We start from the raw sequence: 13,536 nt of genomic DNA, 5'->3' as shown, positions 1-13,536 counted from the left end.
TGACCAAGAACTACTAAATCGTATTATCTTTATTGTTTCAGTTTTACATTGGCAGAGAAGAATGACTCTAATCATGAAATGTCTGATTGGGAATCACGCCATGATAGTTTTGCAGCAATCATCGAAGCCATGTAAGCCCTCTATAATATTTAACTTCACAGTAATCACTTTTAATATATTTTCACCTTCTCACAACAACAAGTTGATGGTAAATCTAATACGTAATTACAGAAAAAATAGGTGCTTTATTGAATGTTTAAACATTTTGATCAGATTTCTCCAGTCTTAAAATATTCGAAACTGTTGTTAATGTTCAGACTGTTCAAGTTAATCTCATGTGTTAGGCAAATTTGTTTTTCAATACTATACATTAACGCTTGTTTGAAAATAATATATTCAAAACAAATTAAAAGTATGGTAAAAAATTATTTACACTACGGATATCATAGTTGTATCTTAAATATTATATAGTTTTATTTTTAAACACTATCAGTGTATAAATCACTCGTGCCTCTTTCTTCTTTCTTTTTAGTTTTTATCATAACACTATCAGTGTATTATTCACTTACTCTGCCTTTTGAGATATTGTAATTCTCTCCTAAACTTGCAGTACTTGTCTGCTTTTTCGTATTTAGACCTACTTCAAAATAATCGTCTGTGTTTTGTCAAAGTCCACGCAGGCAGGTTCAGTTGCTTTAAAACAACCTCTAACAAGTCAAATTATTCTCCTAAAACGTGAAAAGCTGTTAATCTCACTTTAACATATCAACCATTATGTCATTCAATTCTACGACAGTTAAGTTTAAGTTTTGTTACTTTTCTCTGACCGAAACTCTTTTTTATTCGGCTTTACTTTTGGCCCTCTTCCCCCTCTCTTTTTTCATCTGTTTTTCCGTTGTTTATACATCTATCGCTCAAGCCTTCTAGATATCTTTATATCATCAACATCAATGGATTTACCCAACGTTCGATAGCCTCGACATCGATATCTTACCAACACAACTTTCGTTAATCGTTTGCTTTTAACTCTCCTATCACGAAAAAAAACAACTGTACAATCATGAAATATTAACTTCCAAAATAAATGAATTAATAATACCTACACCAAACAGTTTTTTTGTATCTGACATAAGCCCATCTTGAAGAGAAATATTTACAATATTTTTCACTATATAAAAAAACTGTTTATGTTTCAAATACTAAACCTTCTCATATAGTTTGGACCAAAGTTTACAGTTTCTTTGTCTGTTCCTCCTAGCACAAAGTCTCCACTATGGCTTAACCTTGATAGGGTTCCTTATAGTCTTCTTGACTTTATGTTGTCTGAGGTCTGTCTTTCCTGCTCTGTCTGCATACTGACAAAGTATATCATGTTCTTCCTCACCAGTCAGTTCTTCACGTGTTAACATCGTAGTATATCTCATCTCCACCCAGTGTTTTTAGATCTAATAGGTCCTTATCTTCTATAATGAAGTTACTGTCTTCAGATTCTACTTCTATGACAACTACATCTGCCATGCCTATCTGTACCTCAAGAGTTGCATCTGTTAGGTCTTCTTCCATCTCAAAGTATCTCTTCAACATATTGGTATGGTAGACCATGGTTCTTCTATCGACTTTCACTTCATAGTGCATTCTGCTTACCACTTACTCTACTGTGGAAGATCCTTTTAACTGCTTAGTGATTTTGATGTTGCCTTTAGGTATCAGGAATAAAATCTTCTGCCCAACCTTGAAATATCTGCCCTTGACCTTCTTGTTATAGAATCATTTCTAACTGTCTTTGGGTTTGACTTTCCTAGTAGAACTACTTTGATAGATTCGATTCACTATTTTTTTCAATCCTCCATTTTGTATTGTGCTTGACTTTCTCTCAAGCACTGTCCCAAAGTTTCTGTGGTGAAGGGTCTTTCTTCAGCACTTCCTTTAAATTTTAACTATATGGTACGTTTCCTATCACTAAGTCTTATATTTGTTCATTGATACATATGGCTTCAAAGTTCTCTACATAATATCTCCACATCTCCTTTTGATTTTGCTATGGAAATTTTTCTTATTGCGCCATCAGTTAGCAAACACACACACATGCAAGCATACCTTGCCTGTCTTCAAACCACCGGATACTAGACTGGTTCTCACTGGTGTACTACTGCACCCAATGTCTTGTAGAACTTCACATTCTTGTCTCCGACTTAGCATTCACAGTACTATACCATCATAAAATATCAACTCCCAAAATAAATTAATTAAAAATACCTACACTAAACAGACTCTCATATCTGACACCAAACAAGTTAATTATTATAACAGCATTAAATGCAATTCATAAGGAATATTGTTATAAATATATCATTGTAGTGTTTGACAGAAATATTCAAGTTATACAGAACATGGCATAAAAAAAATTGTTAATTCGGAAAACTGTGAAAAAAGTGAATTTCTCTTGCGTTATCCGTACCTTTTCTGCTATATGTGGCGTCCACAATGTAATATGTTTATACTGCACCCACATAAACACAAAATATTCCCACGTACCAAAATGTACTATAACGTGAACAATTATGTCTAATTATTTATCATAATTCCTCTGAGGCCATAACTTTGGTGTGAGACCAACGAATTATATTAAAACCTTAATCTGATATTAACTGTTACACTATTTAGAATTAATTTTCATTTGAACGTTTGTGAAATTTAGAATTGAGGAAAGAATAAGAGTCAGTAATAAGTAACCTAAGCCAGCTTGTTACAAATCTGTGAAACGTAATAAAACACATTATCTTCGATGCTTTTCAAATCCACAACTTTATGTTTGGTACATCATTCGTTTTTACCAAATCACTTGAAGAATTTTTTTAGCAGTGTTTCAATTAACTGGAAAAAATAAAAACGCTATACAGGAACAAATATTGATTTGTCCACTTCCTCTTGCTAATTTATAGCCTAAGTTCTAATGGACTAAAGACTTTTAATCAGTTTTTCTTGGTGTTATACAACGATATACATATCAATCATTTATACATACTATTATTTAATTGTTCTTTTGCACATGAAAAAATCTGTTGCACATATAGGTAACAATTTAACCATAAATATTTTATCTGTTAGAAATCGTAATTTTAGGAACCCGTGCAACCGGCTGAAATGAGCCACGGCTTATTAACGAATTCTATAATTTTCGACAGCATCTAACATATTAGCATAGATGTTAACTTGGTTATCACAACATCTAGTAACGCGTGCTTTTACCACTTACTGCTCCACATGTACGTTTGTTTATTTTTTCTTTCGCCACACCAGTATATCCGTAAATGTGCAAGCAAGTCAAGTCTTCAGATTTTCACACACCCTCTTCTAAAATAGAAATAAAATACACAAACTGTTCACGTGCCGTATTATTTGTTTCAGAAAGATATTGAGTAAACAACTGTTATATTTTTATAATGCTACAAATGATAATAGTAACTACATCATTTGTACAAATAAATGCACAAAATACACGCACACACACAAAAAAAAACTAATTTAGGCTACTATATGATGAAATAAAACGGACTCAAATTGTCATAAAAATATTTAAACATGTGTTTTATAACTGTCTATATTCAGATAGATAGATAGGCAGTTATAAAATTAAAAGAACCTAAAATAATATAGAACACAGTATCAGAAAGCCTTCAGTCTAATACAAACATACATTAAAATATTTCGTTCAGGTATTACAATAACGTTCACTGCTTTTTCTCCCCCCGCTGGGACAGTGATAATTTATACAGCGCTAAAATCAGGGGTTCGATTATCCTTGGTGGACACAGCGGATACACCAATGTGACTTTGCTATAAGAGAAACACACATGCACTCGGTGATTTTTAAAGAACTAATTATTATAGGTTTATTATCTTAAATGAAACGGTTCCCTTCTACTGTGTAAAGCTTCCTTAAAAAGCATAATAAACTACGAATAACCGAGAATTATAATTGAGAAGTGCATTCTATTTAGCTAAAATAAAAGAGAAAAATTATTATTAAATATCTTTCATCAATTAATCATAAGTAACTGAAATTAACTTATAATCAAACAAACTACTTACTCTGATCAGAACTAAAAATAAAGTTAGTAATAGAGCACCGCTAATTTAATATACTGTTATTATCTGTACTGATTAAAATACATTATTTGATCAATTAGGTACTCTTGCTGTTAGTGAAATGTTCGGCTGTGCCTGAGGAATATCTCAGGGGTTTCTCCAGGCTGGGAATTAAATTTAACTCTAGATGTATCATAATAATCTAATAATAATCTAACATTGAAAAATAATTATTTTTATAACATATACAGCAATGAAATGTTAAACATAATTATAATAGATGTATTAAACGCTCTAACGAATACCTATTATTAAAAGTAACATTAAAGAACAAATTGGCACCCCCACGGGCTCAGCGGTATGTCTGCGGACTTAGGACGCTAAAAACCGGGTTTCGATACCCGTGGTGGGCAGAGCACAGATAGCCCATTGTGTAGCTTTATGCTACATAGAATGTATCTTACGGAACGTACCGTTTAGGGTGACACACTCTACGTATCAATCACATATAACTCACTTTCGTTGTGTTTTTTTTCGCACTTTTCATTTCCTTTTTTTATATGTTTTTTTTCCTATTTATTATGTTTTTTTCATTCTTCTGCGGTTATTGGTTATTTTTTATGATATATTATTTAAACTGCTGTTCTTTAGTCACAATCCAACACAAAGGACAGTCCGTAATCTGTTTACCTCGAAAACTTAAACCCGAATTACAGCGTTGTAAATCCATAAACTTACCGTTGGTCCACTGGAAGAATATTAATAAATTATGACTACATTCTTTAAGTTGTTGTTTTTGGTTGGTTTTTTTTTTAATTTTAGAGTAGAGCTAAGTAAGGTGTTTGCGTTAAAATGTGTTTTGAAGATAATGCTTTATACTGGTATAACTTTCAAGTCAATGTATATTTAATTGGACTTCCACCTGAACATACATGAATCAAAAACAGGAATAATATTACACAATAATACGTTTATGTAATCCACCTCTAGAAAATCGAACGCAATGATTGTTGAGCACTTGAGTCCTGGGCTCAAGCTATATGTGTAATAGTACAACTTGAACAACACAGATAGGTTTATTCTATTTATAGCAACATCGAAGAACGGTGGGCTGAAAAGTAGCGATAGCGAGGAGAACAGTTGCAGCACAATAAGACCTTATGTGTGGCTAAAAAGGACTTTTTATACGTGATTGTAATATCATCAAACCTTCAGCGACAGTAGTACTTCACTCCATATGAGTTTGCAGCGCTAATAATGTGTTTTCCATAGCAGTGGCTACAAATAATAAGGCGTTTCTTATTGACACGAGCGCGTTTACGTTCAGTTAGCAAAAATAGCTACATTATTGATATGAACACCACTTAGACATATACTTCTAACTAGAAATTACAGTCGTTGTCAAAATAATGCGTTTATTATAAGCTGGAAAAGTCAATAATCCATTTTTTTCGGGGGATCACGTTCACACGTCCAATCTTTGTAATGGAGTACGTCTGCCCCATTATTTATACTACGCGAATTAACTTAATTCGTTTATAAGCTATTATGTGATTGTTTTAATTATCATGTTTTGCATTATATATTTATTCTATTTAATGAGTTTCACTTCTATTAAAATAAAAATTATATTAAAAATGTTGTTATTTTAACGGAAAAAAACTATAAAACGGGCTATCTGCGAAAATCTAACCCCGAATTTTAGCGTTGTGAGTCCAGAGACTTACTTCTAAGCCACTAAGGAAACAAACCAAGTTTACCATTCATTATATAATTAAATATGATATACATTCCGTAAATTAGACTTTTCCAAAATGCCTTAAATAGTATTAATTTTAAACAACAAAATTTAACTCTGTAAATATTTTTAAAATAGATCAAATAAATAAGATATAGTTTATAATCACTTTTAATATTTGTAGTTGTTTTTACATGTAGAAACATTAATAGTAAAAAGTATATCTTTATAAACATTAATTTTATTGTTCTAGATCTACCTTTGATGATTGGCGACCTGGATTAGCACAATTGCTGCAACCTATCCCTTTTCCAGATGAGTGAGTTTGCCTTTGGTTATGAGTTTTATTTTGCTTTATTTGCAGAGCTTATGGAAGAGTAAAATTTAAAGGCACTTTTTTGTTTACATTTCATTATTATTTGTCTCTTTTATTAATATGAATTTGAATGATAATTTGTATGTAGAAGAATATGTGAAAAACGTTATACGCCAGTGTTAATACTTAGTCGTAATAACTCAGACAAGTATATTTTGTTATTGAAGTTAAGTGCCCGTATTAAATCGTGCAAGCAGTAAGAGTAGCGTGTGTACCAGTCATTTTGTTAAAACATAGATAATGTGATTTCTATAATCTCAAAGATTTAGTACATTATTATCTGTTTTGATAAATAATATGTGATTCTGATCCTTATCGTTTCTCAGATAATCGTATTAATTCATAACTGTAGCTTTATACTTTTATTCAATATAGAATCATGAAAAAGTATACAAAACATAGGTTTCAGAACTGAAAATCTCGTACTCAGTGAATAATACTGCATAATTGAAGTGATAAGTCATAACTAATTTTTCCTTTCAGCGCCTTGGCATATGACAGATTTACCAAGTAAGCCTTTTGTATGTTATTTAAATATTCAAGACATTGATAAACTAAAGGAATGATGTGAGAAACATCAGTTTCTAAAAGTTATGTATAAGTGAAGTATTGCATCGATTGCAGTATGTGTTTGTAGGTTATATATTAAAAACTCCATTCCATTACTGGTACATAATATATGTAGTTACATTAAAAGAAGTTGTGTGACTATCAAAAATAACTTTCTATTGTTTTCACAACACTAGTTTTAACAGTTTCAAGTAATTAAAAGCACTAAAAATATTTGAAGCTATTTGTAAAAATGTAATAAGTTCTGTGATTTGTGTTGTACATAATACGTAAATAATAAAACTTCAATCATAAGGATAAATAATCGTAAAAGAAAAAAATATTTACATATTTGTTCAACCAAAAATTTAGAAATTATTGAATGCATAATTAAATACTTTTAATTTAAATAATGTAACATTTAAAGTTGACCAGTCATCACATTTCTGACAATTTAAAATAACTAAATAATAAAAGTACTTGGAACTCAAAACCAAATTGCTTCTAAAACAGTAATAGATATTTCTATATGAGAAAAACATAAACTTTCTCTACAGAGGCTAAACAAACTAATTTCTGGATTAAACACTGTAATCTTCTTTACAACAAAAACGAACCAGTAAACATAGGTCTGATAAATAGTTAATAATTTGTATTCCTTAAATCTGTTTTAAACACATGCTGTATAAGGAAGACCTACTGTAGCCTTAATACTCTTTTTCGTAACAGTCAGATCAGTCTTGGTGCACTAAAGTTTGAACTCCAAGCACTAAAACAATATGTCATTTGACTAGAAGATGTAATAACAGATTTTTATGGAGTACCTCAAGTAGAAAAATCTTATCACACCATATCATTATGTAGACTACTCTTATGAGCTTCTTAGAAATAATTTTAATTTATTTATCCCATTTAAGATATTTTGAATAATAAATTCTAAGAACCTTTATTGAGTCAACTTTGGATAGAGTAATGTCATTATATCTCAAATCCTAACTTACCTATTCCTGTAATATAATGATATATTGTGACTTGCAAATATTTAAACTCAGACAGTTGTAAAGGAGCCAGGTAGCAGTAGAAAACAACTCATTATTTGCTATCTTGAAAAGTCAGAATGCATGTATCATTTGAATGTACCAAAATTAAACCATTTATATAAATAATAAACTAAAAGAGACCAAGGATTTAACTTTTGAGGAATCCTATAATAAAGGCTACAGAAATGAGACTTTATTCTGTTAACTATAGTGTATCATTGCCTATTTATCAAGTAAGTTTTAGAAATGTCATAAATATTACCACATAGACCATAATGAACACATTCATAAAGTAAAACTGCATGATTTATGTTCTCAAATGCCTTTACAATATCTAGGGCATGAAACAAAACAGACTGTTTCACCTCATATACCTTAAATAATAACAAGCCTTGCCAACAGACACTTTTTAGTAGGTTTATGTTACTGAACATAAACTGGGTTACTTAAGACGTTATTTTCTGTAGAAGCATAATTTTTGTATTTTAAAGTATACACTCATCAATACAAGCAAATGCAAATAACATAAAAATAGGCTCATAATTTTACACACACTGTGAGATTCTCCATCCTCAAGAAATCTGCCAGTGATACATAATGAATGAACGAGTTAATAAATATTGTATTACATTACTTATTGATGAGTTATGTAATTACAGTAATACATAGCTTATCAACAAGTATGGTTAAGAGAGCAATAATTTGATCAGAAGCATATTTAACTAATGAAGGTAAAACTTCATCCAGTCCAGAGGATGCACTAAAGAGTGACTTGATAGCTGCACGAATTTCTGTCACAGTTACAGGTGCAAGATAAAGAGACTGAGCCATAGGATTATCCTGACATAATAATGTTAGTGAGAGTAACAACCTGCCTAGAAAAATTAATCAATATAAACATTAGCAGGATCTGGAACACGAGAACCTGGATTATTAAAAACACCTGTAATCTTGACCTTCCTTTCTTTAGTCCTACTAAGTTGTTTGTTAATGAATCACTGTATGTAACAAGCCTTCTTCATGGAAACATTTGTCAGAACACTTAGCTTTGTGATTGGTAACTGACACTGAACAAGCACATTAAGCTCCAAATATTTATTGTAAATCCAAAGATTATCTCTACATTTAAAGTGATGATAGAGTCTTTGCTTACATTTCATAAAATTACAGTTATCTGGCATTATTCAGTTTAACAAATTTAACACACTTTACTGTTTATAATAATGCTCTACAAAAGAGTAAAATATGAAATTGACATTATAATAGGATTCCAATTACCATCAATTAAGGCAAGATTAAAATTCTTCATTGTATCAGCATTAACAAATCTTTTCTGTATAGTTGTAAATTTTGGAATTACTAACATTCCAAAGGATAAAGATAATACATAATGAACTGAAGTATCATAACAAATATCACAAGTGTGTGTATTTTCTTATATCAAATCTACATTGAGCTATCTGCCGTGTCTACTGAGGGGAATTGAACCCCTGATTTTAGCATTGTAAATCTGTCCCAGCAGAATACCAAATATCACAAATTACATCACATCAGTTTGAGAATTTTGAATGGGTGAATTGCACTCTTTCTCAGTGATGATCATGAATCAAGTGGAAAGCAAAAATCCGTTATAGTTCATGCTCTTTTACTTAATCTGTTTTCAACTTTCATTTCAATAAATCACGTTATGATAACATTTTTGAATTGCATATTATATGTGAGAATTTTCTTTATAACTTTATTTTCCTAGTTCAAAGTTCTGGAATTTTCCCATATCTTTTTGTGAAAAATAAGATAAAAATGCTAAAAATGGAATGTGAAAGAATTATTAAGATGTGTCAGTGTTTTATATAAGATGACATCTTCAATTAATAATTTGTTTTGAATTGAAATTTTAGCATTTCGTTAGCTATAAACTATTTCTTGCAATTTGTTTGTACAGTTTGAAATGTCATAGATTATTTAATGATCAAGAACTTTAAAAGAAAAAAATATTAAAACATTCAAATATTGGTGTATAGGGTATAAATTTAGATTGTTTTCATCAGGAGTATCAAACCTGTGATTAGGAACATAAGTACTGATCCCTCCTGTGATGTCCATCTAATGGTGCTCGGTATAAGGGATGAAAAAGAGGGGTGGTTCCACCTTTATTGTCCGGGTGGAATAGCCTGTGATGATGATGGAGATTTATGGAGCCTTATTGTAAGTGTTTATAGTTTCAAGAAGACCACAAGTCCGTATTCGACACCAGGAGTACACACAAATGTTGTGTAGTTAGTTATTCTTATTTCCTAACTTGTACCTACAGCCTTCAATTGTTTAAAATTTAGAAATACGTATATATTAATCTTATAATGAAAATAACAATTGGGCTACTTATCGCCCTGTTACTTTATAACAAATCTGTAACATTATTACAGTGAGAACATAAAATCAGAGTTGATGAAAACAAGAGCTTCTCAACTTAAATATAGTACTTATCACTGAACAGTGAATATCATGCTAAATAATTACAATAATCTCAAACAATTTTTCATACTCAAACAGATTAAGATATAACATCATGCAAGATCAGGCAAATCAAATAAGGTAATGTTGCATTAATTTTATGAATAAATCTATGACTAGTTGAGACACATAGAACAGAAACAATACATTTATATGCAGTTGTAATAATTAAATATTCTTTGTTCAAAATCTTGAGTTTTTTTGTCCAGAAAAAGGATAATTCATATATTATTTAGTATTGTTTATTGAGTTTCAGAACTTATTGATCATAAAAATGTTACAAGTAAATGAGCATTTCTTAAAAATGAAACTTAACATGTTTACACTTAACATGTCAAATGTTTACATTTTAACAGTTAAAAAACTTGCTTGGATGCTGTTGTCGGAGAAAAAGGTTTCTTCAGGGTTTGAACAAGTGCCTCGGACCATGCATGTTGCGAGCTTTGCGAGATGATGAGACTTGTCAACAAGCTCTCTGTGCCATGTTAGAACTAGAAGTTGTCGAAAATAAAGACATGCAGCTTCAAATTATCACCACTTTACAGACGACTTCAACAGGCAAACAACAATATGCTGCCCTCTGTCAACGACAGATGCACCTAAAAGAATTGGTAAGTAAAATTAGTTTACAGTATGAAAAGAAGTAAGTTCATAAATATGTGTAAAATAAAAAAAATATATATGTACATTTTAGGCACTAGGTGTTAGTTGTTTTCGTATTTCATAATGAGGATTTCCTTCAACATATCTAACATAAAAATTAAGAAGTTTACAATCTTTAATAAGGTAGCTATACTGTTTTCATTTTAGCTTCTCTTTAATGGTTATTATGCAAGATCTTTCACCTAGATAATATTATTGTTAAACTGCAAAATATGTTAATTAAAAATGGTGTTTAAAGTTAATCAAATGCCTATGTTTGAGATTGCTATTGAATAATGACACTATGGTCTTACAATGTACACATTTTTTAACTATATAACATAATAGGGAAATGTAAGAATTATGGTAAGATTTTTGATTTGCTGAAAGGTTAGCCGATATATCAGTTTATTAAAGCTATTTTATTCAAGTACATGTTTTTTTATAGGAACAGCACACTCTAAATATCATCAAGTGTGAATCTAAACTGACTTTGAATATGTCAGGATAAATATAATTATATAAAAATAAATGAAGCTCTCAGTTCTATTAATCACAGTTTCTTTCTCATTGGTTTTTTATTTTATTTTCAGCAACAAAAAGGGGGTCCCAGAAAATTAACATTACCATCTAGATCAAATGTAAGTATTTCTTTCAAATATTTTTATCAGCTACATCACAAATAACATGAATTTTATTTGTACATAAAGGTACCCATAAAAATACATTTAGATATGGTTTAAGACTTGCAAAGAAAATTTGATAAAATTTCATGTATAGTACTTTCAGTTAATTTCTGTCATTTTCCAAACATTATAGGACGACTTTTCAAAGAACATCATAAATGTTTTAATTTTATACATATTATCCCTTACAAAAAAAATACATTTTTATTAAATATGCTGTAAAAAATCCAATAATAATTCCTAGTCATTCTTATGGGACAGTGGTATGTTTATGGAATTACAATGACAGATAACCTAATATGGCTTTATTCTAAAAACAAACAATTCTTATCAGAAATTAAACTATTTTTCTATTATAATTATTATAAGAATCCAAGGCTTTTGTGTAGGATTTAGTAAGAAGTCTTAATGGAATTTGTTTTAGATTCTAGTTTTAATTGCTAAATATTGTGCAACGAAAAATGTATTTAAGGGCAATCTCAAAAATCACAAGCAAAGATATACAGCAATCAGTTTTAAACAATACACAAAATTAAACATGGCATTAAAGCACAGTTCTTATCAAACTAGTGTATATATCACCCTTCTTGAGATTTTGCTGAAATTCTTTGGCCATTTAACAATAGCTTCTTCAGAAGGTAGCATGGAGTGTTTGTGAAGGTTTTTTCTTTCTTACTACATCCAAACAAACTCTCATCTTTGTACCTTTAGTTCTGACTATTAGAATCCATTAACACTTTTATTGTCTTCCAGTTACAAGTTTAGTGCTAGCTATGGAGGAATTTACAAAGTTTCACCACATGGGTATTATTTTTACCTCCCCTAGTACACTTACATCTTGCCTTTTCATGTATCTTTTACTGATTCTTGTACTATTCATATGGAATATGAAATATTCCAACTTACATGGCAAAAATTATTTTAGCACAACTAAATAAACCACTGGGTACACCAAAGTTATCTTTGTTTCGATATTTAAGTTGCTGTTTGTGAAATTGTAATTGGATAGAACAGTGGCTTGATGGAAGAAAGTAGAGTTGTTATAAAATGAATTATGTCAGACTGGAATAATATTGCAAGTGATCTCTGCATTTCTCAGTCTTAGGATAATTGCTATTTTTGATTTACATTAATAATATAGATGAAGGAATGGTCAATAAATTACTTAAATTTGCTAATGATATAGCAGTCTTAGGTGTTGCTGGCTGTGGAGAGGATGTTGCTGCTTTGCTAAAGGATTTAAATCATTTAGTGAGTTGGGCAATAAATGGCAGATGAGTTTTAATTATGATAAATCCATGATATTGTATATGTGTTATCATAATTTGAATTATAAGTATACTTTAGATAGGAATATACTTAATAGAGTTGTGAAACAAAAGGATCTTTGTGTAGTGGTTGACCAGTCTCTTAAGCCTTCCAAACAGTGTGCTGTTGCTAGTAATAGAGCAAATTTTAGGTTGTGTTTACAAAAATATTTAACACAAGTCTAAAGAGGTTATAATTTCATTGCATGAGTCACTGGTTATACCACATTTGGGGTACTGTGTTTAGTTTTGGGTTTCTTACCTCAGATGAGACATTGAATTGCTGGAAAGGGTTCAGAGTAGGGTTACTAAAATAGTACCTGGGATGAGGGAGTTGTAATATGAGGAGAGATTATGATCCTTAAAACTGTGTTCTCTTGAAAAACAAAGAGCTAGAGAGGATCTGATTAAAGTATTTAAGATTATGAAAGGAATTTATAATGTTGATGTATCCCCTTTTTTTACATATTTAACAGAAGGAATAGTAGTAGTAGGGGGACACAAGTACAGACTTTGGCAATGTAGAAGCCATCTTCAGTTAAAACAATTTTATACTTGAAATAGGGTGGTTGGCCTGTGGAATGGTTTGCCTTCTGAT

At 30.5% G+C, this 13,536-nt stretch overlaps 1 protein-coding gene across 5 annotated transcripts in view; it reads left to right on the top strand.

Annotated features, from left to right (window-relative positions):
- The window catches only part of LOC143230905 (C-Maf-inducing protein-like), a 142,210-nt gene that overhangs the window by 113,229 nt on the left and 15,445 nt on the right, over window positions 1–13,536 (top strand). For 4 of the 5 annotated variants that reach the window (XM_076465204.1, XM_076465202.1, XM_076465206.1 and 1 more), the window contains 6 exons: window positions 42–131; window positions 6,081–6,146; window positions 6,687–6,713; window positions 9,841–9,997; window positions 10,660–10,914; window positions 11,539–11,586. In XM_076465204.1, the coding sequence (XP_076321319.1) occupies window positions 42–131; window positions 6,081–6,146; window positions 6,687–6,713; window positions 9,841–9,997; window positions 10,660–10,914; window positions 11,539–11,586 (643 nt within the window). The remainder of the gene's footprint in view (window positions 1–41; window positions 132–6,080; window positions 6,147–6,686; window positions 6,714–9,840; window positions 9,998–10,659; window positions 10,915–11,538; window positions 11,587–13,536) is intronic. The other variant, XM_076465203.1, reaches the window with a different exon arrangement.

Source organism: Tachypleus tridentatus, chromosome 10, assembly GCF_004210375.1.
Source record: "Tachypleus tridentatus isolate NWPU-2018 chromosome 10, ASM421037v1, whole genome shotgun sequence".
Classification (NCBI taxonomy): domain Eukaryota; kingdom Metazoa; phylum Arthropoda; class Merostomata; order Xiphosura; family Limulidae; genus Tachypleus; species Tachypleus tridentatus.
This window is presented reverse-complemented; position numbering and strand designations above follow the sequence as displayed.